General features: G+C 46.3%; 1 protein-coding gene across 1 annotated transcript in view; it reads right to left on the bottom strand.

Moving 5' to 3' along the window:
- The window catches only part of Pcnx2 (pecanex 2), a 142,365-nt gene that overhangs the window by 71,841 nt on the left and 56,818 nt on the right, over positions 1–13,706 (bottom strand). The window contains exons 16-17 of the mRNA XM_028767767.1: positions 5,079–5,188; positions 3,453–3,549 (exon numbers count right to left, since the gene is read on the bottom strand). Of these exons, the coding sequence (XP_028623600.1) occupies positions 3,453–3,549; positions 5,079–5,188 (207 nt within the window). The remainder of the gene's footprint in view (positions 1–3,452; positions 3,550–5,078; positions 5,189–13,706) is intronic.

The raw sequence follows: 13,706 nt of genomic DNA, 5'->3' as shown, positions 1-13,706 counted from the left end.
TCTCTCTCTCTCTCTCTCTCTCTCTCTCTCTCTCTCTCTCTCTCTCGATTCAGCCTTTTATGTATTAGACTCTTAAACCTCAAAGCAATAATCTTACTTTTTTCATCTCCCTCTTTCAAGTCTTCCTTAAACTACGAGCTGCTGTTTTTCTAAATAGACCTTACAATCATTTGCTGAAGCCGTGAATTTGTTTCCGTTGGGAATGTTTTGAACTGCATTAAGTATAAAAAAAATATTGTGAAAGGCTTGGCAGTGTGTAAACTTCAGTCTTCCCACCCACAGCCAGGGGGTCTGCCCACCCCTGTAAAGGGGGCTTCATTTATATTCATGTTGACAGGCCCACCACCTTTTTTTTAACCTCCCTGTCACATGTGGTGCCTTCAGCCCATGGTCACATCTTTCTTTCCCATGTTGGGAGCTGGACTGGGCTCTGGCTTCACCATTGAAGGTTATTTTGGGGTGTTGATGCATCCCTGCATTCTACATTTTCTTTTCTCTGCTAGCGTCTGTAGATCCTCCTAGCAATCATAACTGACTTTAATAAGATTTTCTGTGTGTTCTCCCCACACAGGGCAGCTTCGTTACATCTGCCCTTCTTTCAAACTTAATTCTGGGATAATCCATGGTGATAATTTCCCCCACCTTAATGGTAAATTCATGTGTGTTTAAAAATAAAAAGGTACATTTGTTCTCAGTGTATTTGGGATTTAAAATTTTATTGTGGCATTGTGTGAGGGGAGGTACATATGTTTGTGTGCGTGTTTATGTGTGTATGTGTCTGTATGTGTGTATGTGTTGTATGTGTGCCTCTGTGTGTCTGTGTGTGCCTGTGCATGCATGCACGCATGCACGTGTGTGCGTGTGTGTGTGTGTGTGCACATGCATGTGTGTAGGCAGAAGCTAGATGACAACCTCAGGAGTCAGAGTCATTCTTCCTCAGCCATCCATTCTGTTTTTTTGTTTGTTTGTTTTTGACACAGAGTCACTAACTGGTCTGGAGCTTACCAAGTAATTTACACTGGCTGTCTAGCAAGCCCCAGAGACCAGGCTGTCTCCATCTCCCCAGAGTGTGCATGGTGCTGGGGTTACAAGAGCACAGTTCACACCCAGTTTCTACATGTGGGTTCTGGGGATCAAACTCAAGTCTCATGCTTGCCCCTCACTGACTGAGCCACCTCCCAGGCCGTACCATGGCATTTTTGGCAGGACTTCACGCCTCTCCCCTGAAAGAAGCGTTAAGAAGCTATTGCAACATTGCACAGCCTAAAGATTTAGCCAGCAAGGGAATCAGAAAAATCTAGATACTGTAACGAATAGTTTGGAAGTTGTCTGAATTTTATACACGGTAAGAAGAGGTTTTTGAAAAACAATGTGTTGGTCCGTACTAACTGAATACAATGTAAGTAACCATAAACTTGACCGTTGAGAATGAATATGGGAAGGGCTGTGTGCACACACACGGGGAAAGCTGTGTGCACAAGGCATGGGGGAAAGAGAACACTGCAAACCACGAGGACCAAGTTCTAATCTTCATTACTTACAGGGTAAATTCTGAGGGTGAGGTCTGTGCACAACCCATCCCACCTTGTTCCTGCAGAAAACCACCAGCCCACTGGCATCTCTTTTCTCCAGCAATGAATGCATCTCAACAGACAATCTTGGAAAAGGGAGGTGTTCTGGTTAAAACGTCTATACCCAGGACCCAGAGCTGGCCAAATGAGTCAAGATGGGGCAGGGGCACTATGAAAAAAACACTGTCTACTGAAGGTCCTCAGAGATTCTCATACAAACCAAAGTTAGAAGAGAGGCAGACAGACAGAAAAAAAACGGACCACAGGGACGGGAGACAGAAGGCAGGGGTTTTGTTGTTGTTGTTGTTTGTTTCTGTTTTTTTTTAACTTGAAGCAAAGGTTGGATAAGCCAGCCTATGAAAGCAGATCTCATAATCCCATGGAAATATTATGATTAGACAGGGACTCCTCGGAGAGATGAACACAAACAACCCATTCTCTCACCTAACACGTCAGAATTTCCGACAGATAAAGCTTATACGAGAGCATGAAATGGGGGGTGGGGGAGGCAGTGAGAGCTCAGTGAGAAAAGATGTCTTCCAGACAAACCTGACGACCCCGACTCAATCCCTAGAATCCATGTAAAGGTGGAAGGCGATAGCCGACTCCACAAAGTTGACCCCTGACCTCCATAGGTACACTGTGACATATGTACCCATTCTCCTCCGCCCAATAATAAATGTATAAATGATTTTCTTAAAAGACCATGAAGAGCAAAGAAAGCGACAGGTAACTCCTAGCCTCTGACCACACTAAGGGCGTGCTATCAGGGTCTATTGGTCAAATTTGTCATCATATATATCGCCCTGTGCTTGCTAGGTTGATTTTACTGGAATAAATGAGAGTGGTGACAGATCTCCATTAGTCATGACATCAAGGAGGACTTAGGAGACATAGATTCTCTCAGAAACCTATGGGGGTTGGGGGATAAGTCTTGTCCCAAGACCCCTTGCCCAACAGTCGCAGGTAGGCTACACGCGCTGCTTGAAAGGCTAATGTCTTCCTTCATTTTGAGTGCTTAGCTTCACCGTCCAGCAGCATCTTCTGTTTTTCAGCTCCTGGGATACCCTACCTACCACTGATGTGTCCTTACCCCACCCACCACACACTCAATTGTCCTCAGATACCACCCTGATTTCCTTCAGGAATGGCAACGCTTTCCTCAGAAGCCTTGAGTATCAGTGTTTAGGAATGATTGGTTAGTGTGTACAGATGCTAGCAACTGTGGCTTCCTGTATCCCGAGGCTTACAGGCTGACACTTCTCCTCTGCAGAGCTCTCCTGCTGGGACTAGCTCCCCAGCCTGCCATGCTGTACATAACTAAACACTGAGCTTCTGGGTTGCGGTGGTGGCATTACAGAGCTACCCGATCCCAGCTTCACTGCATGTATGTCTGTGTGTCCTCTCTTCAGTCCCTTACTGTCTCTACCTATGGGCCCTAAGCTGAGCAGGTCTTGGTAGGCTCCTGCTTAGCTAGCTAGCTTTCACAGGCCAGGCCTACCTGCCTACAGTAGGCCAATTGTGGGTTTCTGTGATGAGATTTTATTTAGACAGACCTCATCTGCTGTTTGGTACCAATGATGGACAGAACTGATGAATGTACCTCATGATAATATCCAGGCAAAGTGCCACCACCTACCAGCTGAGGTCCATTGGTTACCCTGATCTCTAGAACAACATATACCTTGGAGATAATCCAAAGATTGGTCCAGGCCAGGCAGCTCAAGTGTCCTGGGAGGTAAGTCTGGATTGGACCCAGGGGCCTCCTCCTGCCTTTCCAGATGCAGCTAGCTAGCTAGCTAGATCCTGGCAGCTTCATCCCTTCAGACAAGCAAGGTCTCCTCTTATCAGGCGGCCTTTCCATGCATGCTGAGGTCTTACCACTGAATCCTTCATCCTCTGAGGGAGAGGGTCTGTAGCTGACTCTTCCAGGTTCTGATGTAAACATTTAGGAAGCAGTCTACACTGAATGAAGGACCTAAGAGTGGAAAAAACACACCGGCTGTTATTTATAAACTATGTGTCTTAGGCCATGAGATCTTTAGGACTCACACCCACAAGGAGCAAAACCAAGCCAACTGTAAAACCAGGACATATTCAGGAGATCATGAGGAGGTTTTATTTTTAAATTCATTTGGTTGTTATTACTATTATATGTGTGTGCGTGGCGTGGGCACACATATGGGACTCTGTGGAGTCAGTCTCCCCTCCGACCGTCATGTGAGTTCTGGGAATCACACTCAGGCTGGGCAAGCCAATTCCCAGCCGAGTACTCTCACTGGCCCATGTTTCAATTCTTAAATTTCATCCTGACAAAAATGGTCAGGCACCCTAAGGGTCTCAGTACTCTGTCATCACAATGGGATCCCCTGTTCCCTCTAACCCACTGAGCTACAGCCTCACCAACATTACCAGCAAAAGGTAACCATCCAGGCACACATTTGACACTAAAAATCATGTTTAGCTTCTTCTCTGTTTTCCTATTTTTCTATGCTTCTCACCCTAAGGTATCTACCCGTCCAATACTTCAGTATCTGTAACTCTCAGCAGAGTTACTTTAAGTCAAAAGTTAAGATCAATAATTTCGGTCAGATTATAGGACATGCTGTTATCAATATCTGATACTCACGTTGACATTGTTCAGAGGCTTTCCAGTCCCCATATACAGATCTATACTTCAGTGATTACAATAGCTATCATTTAAGGTCTTGACACGAACCTCACTGTAAAGCTCAGGACACACTCAGGAGATCATGATGATGTTTTGCTTTTGAATTCATTAGGTTGTTATTACTATTATGTATGCTCGGAGGTTGGGCACACATATGAGACTCTGGTTGTACCAGAACAAATAAAGTAAAACAAAGCCCGCTTTGTTGTGGGATGTGGGTCTCCTTTCCACAGGGTGACCTCCAGAGTGAGACAACAGTGGGGACTCTGTCCACCCAGTGAGGCCATCTGTGATTACAGCTTTCCTTATAGTACAGCAAGAGAAGTTCACCCAGGGCTGGGGCACTCAGCTCCCTGGGAGTTTCACTATAAACACAGAGCTCAAAGGTAGAATCTGGCTGGAAGTTTGCCCTGGAGTTTCAATCACTTCAGTTCAGGCCTGCATTTCTCTACCCCTGTATGCAGCCAGCTTGCTTAAAGTAAGCATTGAAGGGCATAGAACACCAAATGGCCATATCTGCTTCAGTGAGCAGCAGGAAGTGCACCCATAGCACAGGAGAGAAAGAACCATGGGAACTGGAGACATTCAGAACTCAGGTAAAAATCCTGACTGTGGTATCACACATTTATAGTTCAGTGCCAGAGAGATGGAACCCTGGGTCTCACTAGTCAGCCTAGCCTAACTGGCAAGCTCCCTGCCAGTCTAAGACTCATGTCTCAAAAGAAAATGGTGAAGCACACCAGAGGGATGACACTCGAGGTTGACCTCTGACCTCAACACTCACAGATGTGTGGATGTTCATTTACACACATAGAGAATACAGGACAGCTACTCACAGGAGCACAGAGGGATCACTGCTCTGCCGGCTCAGATGGTAGGACAGTGCAACCAGGAGACCACAGAAGGCCGAGAACAGTGCTGGGATGTGCTGTGTGCTCCATGGTTCCTGCAGAGAGACAGCGGGTGGCTTGAGAAATGTGGAGACTTGCCTCCATCACAGAGTGCCCTTCACACACAAGAAAGAGCATCTCTGCACCTAGAGCCTTTGGCTATAAACTACAAAAGGCAAGCACTGAGCAAGGGCCGCAGTTCTCCGCTGGGCTGAACATATGGTGTGTTCTACCACCTGTATGATCCGCACTGGGGAATTTATGACAGCCACGCTGCCATTAGCTGTTGGAGAATGCTAACCTCCGGGCACAACTGTCACTGTCGATCTTATGGTTCAGTTTTGGTTTTTGATACAGGGTCACCTGAAGCACAGGCTGGCCTAAAACTCACTGTGAACTGGACTTCTAATCCTCCCACTTTTATCTCTGACTGTTGAGATTCCAGGCAAGCATCACCATGCTTGGTAGCGTGAAGTATGATGTTGGAATCTTGGGCTTTGTGCACATGAGGCAAGCACTCTACTAAATGAACTATGTTCTCCCAAGCCACTGACACTCTACTCAGAGTAGTTGTGATTTCCTGAAGGAATTCAGGAGACCCTCAACAAGGGGGAACCCAATAGAGCCCCCTTATAGGAGAGAGTGAGGAGGATCATCTGAGTTCAGCACACCTCCCCATACTATCCTCCCAGATATATGGAACTCCATCCCAGCTGCATGTGATCCCAGAAGATGCTGTGTGAGAATACAGCACACAGAAGGATGACTCCAGTCTCTATCAAGAAACCATCATCCGTGCCAGGGTGAGAATCCTTTGTGATGTGGCTGTATGGCGCTCCCCCTTTTTCCTGTAAGTAACCCAAATAAACTCTTTGGTTCACACAAACTAGTCTGGGGCAGACTTGCTCTTTCCAGCCATGGCTGGTCTTATCTGCAGTGAACAGACATTTGTCTGCACATTACTGCCATACTAGGCAATGGGAATTTCTTCAGCCTCGTTGTAATCTCTCAATGCTGCCTGCCTTGTGTGTCTTGTTTACACTCTGTTTCTAGATCTCACCAAGAGGCTGTGTCTGACCATGATCTCTGATGCTTTGTACCTCAGAAAAGCCTGTCATCAAATGATATGTGGCCATTTGTCCACATGTATAGCTATTTGATTAATGTATACCTTACCCTCTGCCAGGCTCATCGATGGCACGTATCACCCATCTCACTCCAGCTATTCCCAATACCTTGCTCAAGGCCCTGCCATAAAATCATTTAATAAGCAAGAATAGGACCATTGCAATGAGTCCCTGGAACTGACCTACACACACACACACACACACACACACACACACCTCAGGATTCCAACTGGAGAAGAGGGTATAAGTAGTGGTGTTACTGGTTAGCTTCAACTATCAACCTGACAGAACCTAGAATCACTCAGAAAGAGAGACTAATGAATTACTAATGAGTTGTCTACACTAGACTGACCTGTGAACATGTCTGTAGGGAATTATCTCAATTGGTGTAAGAAGACCCATCCCACCTAGGGTAGCAACATTCCCTAAGCTGGCAGCCCTGGAACATATGAGAGTGAAGAAAGCAGCTGAGTAACATGCAAGCAGAGACCTGGATGTTTATTCTCTCTGCTCCCAACTGTGGCTATGACGCTTTAAGTTCCTGTGTTGACTTTCCCACAATAATGGACCATGCCTTGGCCTGTCAGTCAGATAAACCCTTTATTCCCTAAGCTGCTCTTGGTCAGTGTATTTTGTCACAGTAGCAGAAGTGACAGTATGACAGATGGTCTGATTTAGATATATATGAGTATAGAGACAGCTGTCCTTTAGTGGTGCAGACACTGATTGGGTTCCTGGACTCCGATTTTGTCTGTTAAACAGCAACAACAACCAAACAAACCAACCCCTCCTCTGCTGGTTATTCCCAGGAAGGCCCATGTGAGAAACCTGGGTGAACTTATCTAAGAAGTCTCATTACGGGGTTGAACCGTATCCGAAGAACTGTGGATAAAACATCAGTCGGTACCTTATACAAAACACACAGTAGATGCTGGTTGTTACTAGATGCATCCAAGCTATAGGAAAGGAGTATCACGTCCTTGAGAAAGTCAGCTTGGGCAGTAGGATTGTGCTAGTCTTCTTTTAGGGGAAAAAAGGGAAGAATTACGGCTTGTGCAAATGTCTTGTTCCTCCATCTATGGCACAGGACAAACAGGAAAGGGCCAGGTCGAGTGGGAATGTCATCATATGTGACTTTGCTAGAAGGGGCTGCTGCTTCCGTAAGCCACACCGTCTGCACCAACAGGCTGGTAAAGACACTGTCCTCTGACCTCAAGGTTATGTTTACATACGGCCACACAAATGTGGCACTTTGCCAGAAATGCTTATCTATTGGATTACGTCACTGTCTGCTCTGAGGTCCCAGATACTTGATGTCAGCCCCCTTTAGCTGACTCACACTGGATATGTATTATCGGCTCTGCATTGTCGTTAATCAGCCCTTTGGGCAGTATCTAGATGTCTCCACTCCAGGTGTGGGTGGGTGTGTCTGAAGGCCTAATCTCAGACATTGCTCAATTCCCTAGGATAAAGCCCAGCAGATATCCCCAGTCCCTGCAGATAGGGAAAGGCAGTCTGCAGGTCTCTTTGGGCTTGGTCCTAGAGCACTCTTCTCTCCACACATGCTTAACTTGGTGTGTGACATGCGACCTGTATGCACAAGAAGACACACATGTGCACACTAATTTCTCAAGAAAGCAAGAACACGAAGGCTGCTTGGCCACTGACAGGAATTGTTCCTTCATGTGCAGAGAGCCAACATGCCCTTAGTTCTGCCAGCTTCAAGCAAGATCATTCTAGAGTCAGAAGGGGTCTCTGAGCTGAGATGGTCTTAGCCCCTTTGGATGCTTATCACATAAGGATGCAGGAAGAGAATAAGGTACCACACATGGTAAGAAGGCCACTGTCAGTGCGCTCAGCATACTCTGTGTCCCCAGAACCTTCGATGTGTGCAAAGTGCATTGCATGGCAAACATGAACACATCCCCACTCTTCATTAAAGAAGGATGGTACTGAGGCTTGGGGATTGGGGAGGGGGTCTGCAACCACAGTGCACCAAAGGAGCCATAGGCTCCAAGAAGCCTCATGTGTCCCATCAGAGATGTGATTTAAAAAGAAGACCAGAGGGAAGCAGGTGAAGATGTTTAACTTATTTGGAGACAAGGAAGGTGATATTGACCATTTCAGAAAAAGAAATCGAGTACCCTGAGAAGGATTTTGAAGCCGCCCACCCACCCCTGGACTCTGTGCGAGCCGTTTGCCAGTGAGCTCAGATGCCACATGCTCTGCTCCTAAAGGAGAAAAGGAGGCTGGGGTGGGGTGGGAAGAGCTTCCTGACATCTCCAGGAGATGGGGGAGGTGCCAAAACACACTTTTATACTTGACCATTGTGTAACAGTCTTCAATTTATTTATAAAAAGCCGGGAGAGTGTCTCACACTAAAATCCTACCTCACAGAGGAGGAGGCAGGAGCCCTGTCATGAATGTGATGTGGGGCCAGCATAGACTGCAGCATAAGACCCTGTCTTAAAAAAAAAAAAGAATAAGAAAGGAAGAAGAATTTACATGTATTATACTCACAGCCAGAAATACACACAGGCTCACAAATCCATGCCAGTTTCAGAGAGAGAGGGAGGTCAGGATTTATTTGATTCTTTAAAGATCTGTTCTTATTTGTATGCGTGTGTGTGTGTGTGTGTGTGTGTGTGTGTACACTAGGTGTGTCCAGTGCCCGGCAAGGCCAGAAGAGGACATGGAGATAGTTACATGTAAGGGGGTCACCCTACATGGGTGTTGGAAATGGAATTAGGGGTCCTTGATGAGTAGCAGGTGTTCTTTACTGCTAAGCCTTCTCTCTGCCCCCAGGACATTAGTTTTTAGCCTATCACTCACTCACGGATAATGAAGCATCCGCCACAGAATTGTTTGCTTCAAAACGAACACCCGTAATTGCCTTGTGATGTGTCTCACGGGTCCCTAAATCGGAGAGAGTATGAATTGATGAGTGTAGGTTTCATAAAGCTCCCCCAGGTTTTGAAATATTTTTATGAGGCAGGAATAAAACCGTCTGGTAGCCTGACAATCCTGCCGCGTTTCACGTGTGCTGGGGGGAAGGCTTAGATGAGAGCGCGGGGGACACTTCAGCTTGCACAAAAGCACTCTGAAGAAGGGTGGTTTCAGCATCGTCTCCGGAGAAACTTGGGGCAGCTCTTAAGATGGAATTTATGGGCAGCCTGGCTAAGAGCCTTCGAATGAACGGAATACAAACTGGTCCAAGTCTTACCGCTGGGCTTTTCAGATCAGATTTAAATGCGCTCTGTTTGAAGAAATAATATCCCATCAAACGGGTGTTTCTGAGATCCACGCCTCGTGGATTCTGACATAAGTCCTTTTCTGACTTTTTTTTCCCCCTTTTTTCCGAAGCTCATCTAAAGAGAAGCCAATGCAGTGAGACTCCAGAGACGTGGTTGGCCCCAGATTTCACCACGTCCTTGAACTATGTCCTGGGGACAGGCTCTGAGTTCCCATTGTTTCCTAGGGCCGCTCCTGATTCCTGGTGGGGGTGTCAGTCACTCCCACTGTGTTCAAAGCACATCAGACACTCAAGTAGACAGTAGACAAACCAATGGGTATGTTAACTAAGGACACAAAACATCCATCCATCACTGGGCCCTGAGGAGGAGACACTTATTTCACAGTGTGTTTCATTTGGTGGAAAATACCATAAGTTTATGAGTCAAAGTGATATTTCACTTTTAGGGGTAGATGTTCAAGAAAAATAAGATGGTGACATAGTAAGGTAGGTGATGTATCTTAAGTATTCAAGCCTACCTAGATGGATAAATATATTGGTGCACATGCACAGACCCCACATGCACTCACCCACATACCCACACACTCACACACTCACCCACATACCCACACACTCTCACACATACTTACATACTCACACACACTCTCATACATACTCACACACTTACCCCTACACACATACACTCATACTCTGACACACTCACCCACATACACATACACTCACATACCTACAGTATCACACATACACACACACACACTCTCACACACACTCACACATGCACACATACCCACCCACACTCTCACACTTACACACACACTGACACCCCCCACACAATACACTCACACACACACACTCACCCCCCACATACACACTTGCCCACATACCTCCACACACACTCACACATACTTAAACTCACCCACATACCCACACAACACTCTCACACATACTTACACACGCACCTACATAACCACACACATTCTCACACATGTATACAAACATACCTACATATCCCCCACACTCACACACTTACATACACACGACCACATACCCACACACACACTCTCACACATACTTACACACTCACCCACATACTCACACACACACTTAACACATTCAGACAGGAGGTCCCTGAGGTTTGAAGGTTGTCTGGTCTGCAGGATCTGAGCAGCTTCCTCCCTTGGAGTGTGGGCAGCTGGGGCAGTGAAGGAAAATTTTGTAGATGTTTTAGGAGGGTCTCCAATTGAATACTGATTTAAACTAATGTGTAGTTTGAAAGGTTTGTCCTGGATGTGTCTGGCCTCTTTAGAGGAGCCTTTTTAAAAGGGTGTGGAAGTCTAAAGAGGAAAGACACACAGTGGAAGACTGAGTGTGTGGTTTTGAGGTATCCAGTGCCCCCCCTTAATGGCTCAGGAAAGAGCCATGTAGCCAGTACCTAACGATGTCCTCAAAGCCAAAATGTGTCCCCTAGGCCAGGCAGCCAAAAAAGAGGGATTGTCATCCTACAGCAACAATAAACTGAATTCTACTGGCATACAGGGAGGACCTCATGCCTCTGCTGAGATCAAAGGTTTAGCAACGATGATTTCAGCCTGCTGAGGTGTCAAGGAGAGAACCCACACTGTGAAACTATGGCGCAGTGCACATGTGCACTGATTCTGGGGCAGCTTGTTACTCAGCAATGGCAAACGAACACGGGCAACTGTTGCTGAGCATCCGTAGCCGATGTGAGCATGCGCAGTTGATGTGAGCATGCGTAGTTGGTGGTTGTGGTGACGACGTCAAAGAGAGTAGGGTAAATACGACCAGCCCGCATTAGAAAATACGCTGGGAAGGTATCTCTGTCAGTAAGCAGTTGTCTGAGTTTGATCCGCTAGAGCATGTATAAAAGCCAAGTGTTTTCTTGAATGCCTATAATCCCAGCACTTTGGAGGCAGAGGCAGGCAGATCCCTGGAGCCTACTGGCTGGCCAGCCTAGCCAATCAGAAAGCGCCAAGCCCAGTAATGCCAGTCTGGAAACAGTGAATGTGACCTAAAGAAACACCCGTGCTCCCTCTTCGGCTGTCAGGCTATTGGAAGGGTGGACTACAAGAAATTAGAATTTACCCAGGAATCTCCTGCTTGGAGAAGGAGGCTCAATGCTCAGAGGAAAAACTTGCCTCCTGAAAACAATTTATAATGTGTCAGACAGCCTTACCGGAGAGGCTTGGAGCTGAGACAAGGGTGGGCAGGACCACACTCTGGCTGTATTTCTTAGTTATGCATAACTCATGCCGGGACATCCCCCCAAAGACGGACTTGGGGATCACTGGGTTCCTTTGTTCCTCTTTTAACACACTCACATTGATGATTTGGCTCATTTAATTGGATTATTGAGGATTGGTAGCTGACCCTGGATTGTTCAGGCTCAGGCTGTGAGTTCCTAAGTCCAATAGCACCAATATCCTCATGAGGTGGGTTTCACTAATTCATTCTAAGTGGGAGAAAAAAAACCTGTGAATTAGGTATGAATCCCTGGGCGACTCACCACACCATCTCGGGCTTTGGCTTCACCTTTGGAGTAGAGCGATGCTACTAGACTCATCCCTGCCTACTAGAGAATGGAACGAAAGACAACGAGCAGACACTAGGGAAACAGAAGTTCCATGGACGAGCAGGTGTCTTATCTGACTGTGAATTGTCCTTCCGATGAGCAAAATGATTTTCACTTCGCAGGGATATGGGGGAGAGCTGAAGTCAGCAGAGACCCTGGAGTCTACTGAGGGGTTGCCAGGAGAACAGGTAAGGTCCATCAGTATCCTCCCTCCCCTGCCAAATCATATTCTAGAACTATGGGTTTATTATAGATCTACAATTAGAGTTTAAATCCTGAATATGGGAAGTGCTGAAGTGCGGGCTACAGCTGGGGAGTGCTAGGGAGTGGGAGGGAGAGAAACCCTCCTGCAAGCCATTGTTAATGACGCTTGGGAAGCATTAAATTATAAAAATGTGTTTCAGCCTCTGGGTCCTCTCACCAGCAATAAAGCAGAATTTCTTTGTAACGGATTTTAAAAAAAAAAAACAAAAAAACCAGCCGTCTAGGTTTACCTAGACAAATAGAAATCCTGGCTAATTAACTGCTGAGCCGTTTCTCCGGGGAGCAAATATTCCGGTGGCTTCCGTGTGTCACTGTCAAATACATAAGTCATGGGTTGGGGGGGGGTGTCTGTTTTACATGATTTGCAAACATCTCGGAAGAGCCAAAGAGAATACGAGATTACAAGAGGAATCAGATTTCCTTTCCCTAATTAATATTCCAGAGGGCAAAATAAACTCATGGTCCCCCCTGTCTATATCTCCTGAGTGATAAGGAGGCCCGGTATAAGGACAAGGAAACAGAGGGGACATCTAAGGGAGAGGCACCCCACCTTTGGATCTGCTTTGTGGTTCCTGCTGGCCAAGAGTCAAAAACCTTCACGCAACTGGTAAAACGGGCATTGCCCACAGAGACAACGCTCTTCTTACAAAAGACATCTAATACTCGGAGGTTAAAAATGTCACATGAGCCAAGCTGACCCAGGCCCAGAGCATTCAAGAGTCTGACTTTAACCTCATCAGCTTCCCCCTCTCATCCATAATCTCAAATAAGGCCCTTCATACCATTCACGAAAGGAAGATCTTTGAGAAATAAAGAAACCAGCTCGTACATCAAAAGACGCATTGAAACTTCATTTTCTTAGTAGATTGTGCTTATCTTTGCACGTGGTGATAAATTAAGTCCTTTGGGTGAGGTAACTTCAAGACTCCAATCACATTAGCCTTGGCTGAAGCCCCTGGGGTATCTCTCTCTCTCAAGAAGCCGGCAGTTATGTCTTAGGAGTACACTACAGTTTTCCTATGTCATTCTCCTTTTAAATGTCCCCCTGTGCATACTGTCTCGTCTGTCTGCTTAATAAACTGGGTAACTTCACCTCACTCTGACATGCCCTGAAATTCTTTCTCATTGTCGTGGACCAGGTGTCAGCTGTAAGGTGTGAATTTCCCAGGCTTCTTGCAGCTCTGCTGGGTTGCGTCTCTTGGTCTCCATAGGCAACAGCAACAATAATAAATCAAGGTGATAAACCTCATAGTGAGACCTATGTAGAGAGAGACATGGCCCCAGCCAGGCAGCTCACAGGCAAATATGGCTTGTGAGAATCCATTCATCCATCACTCTGA

This window comes from Grammomys surdaster, unplaced genomic scaffold (genome assembly GCF_004785775.1).
Source record: "Grammomys surdaster isolate TR1022 unplaced genomic scaffold, NIH_TR_1.0 181, whole genome shotgun sequence".
Classification (NCBI taxonomy): domain Eukaryota; kingdom Metazoa; phylum Chordata; class Mammalia; order Rodentia; family Muridae; genus Grammomys; species Grammomys surdaster.
Note: the sequence above shows the minus strand (reverse complement) of the source record. Positions and strands in the feature narration are given on the sequence as shown.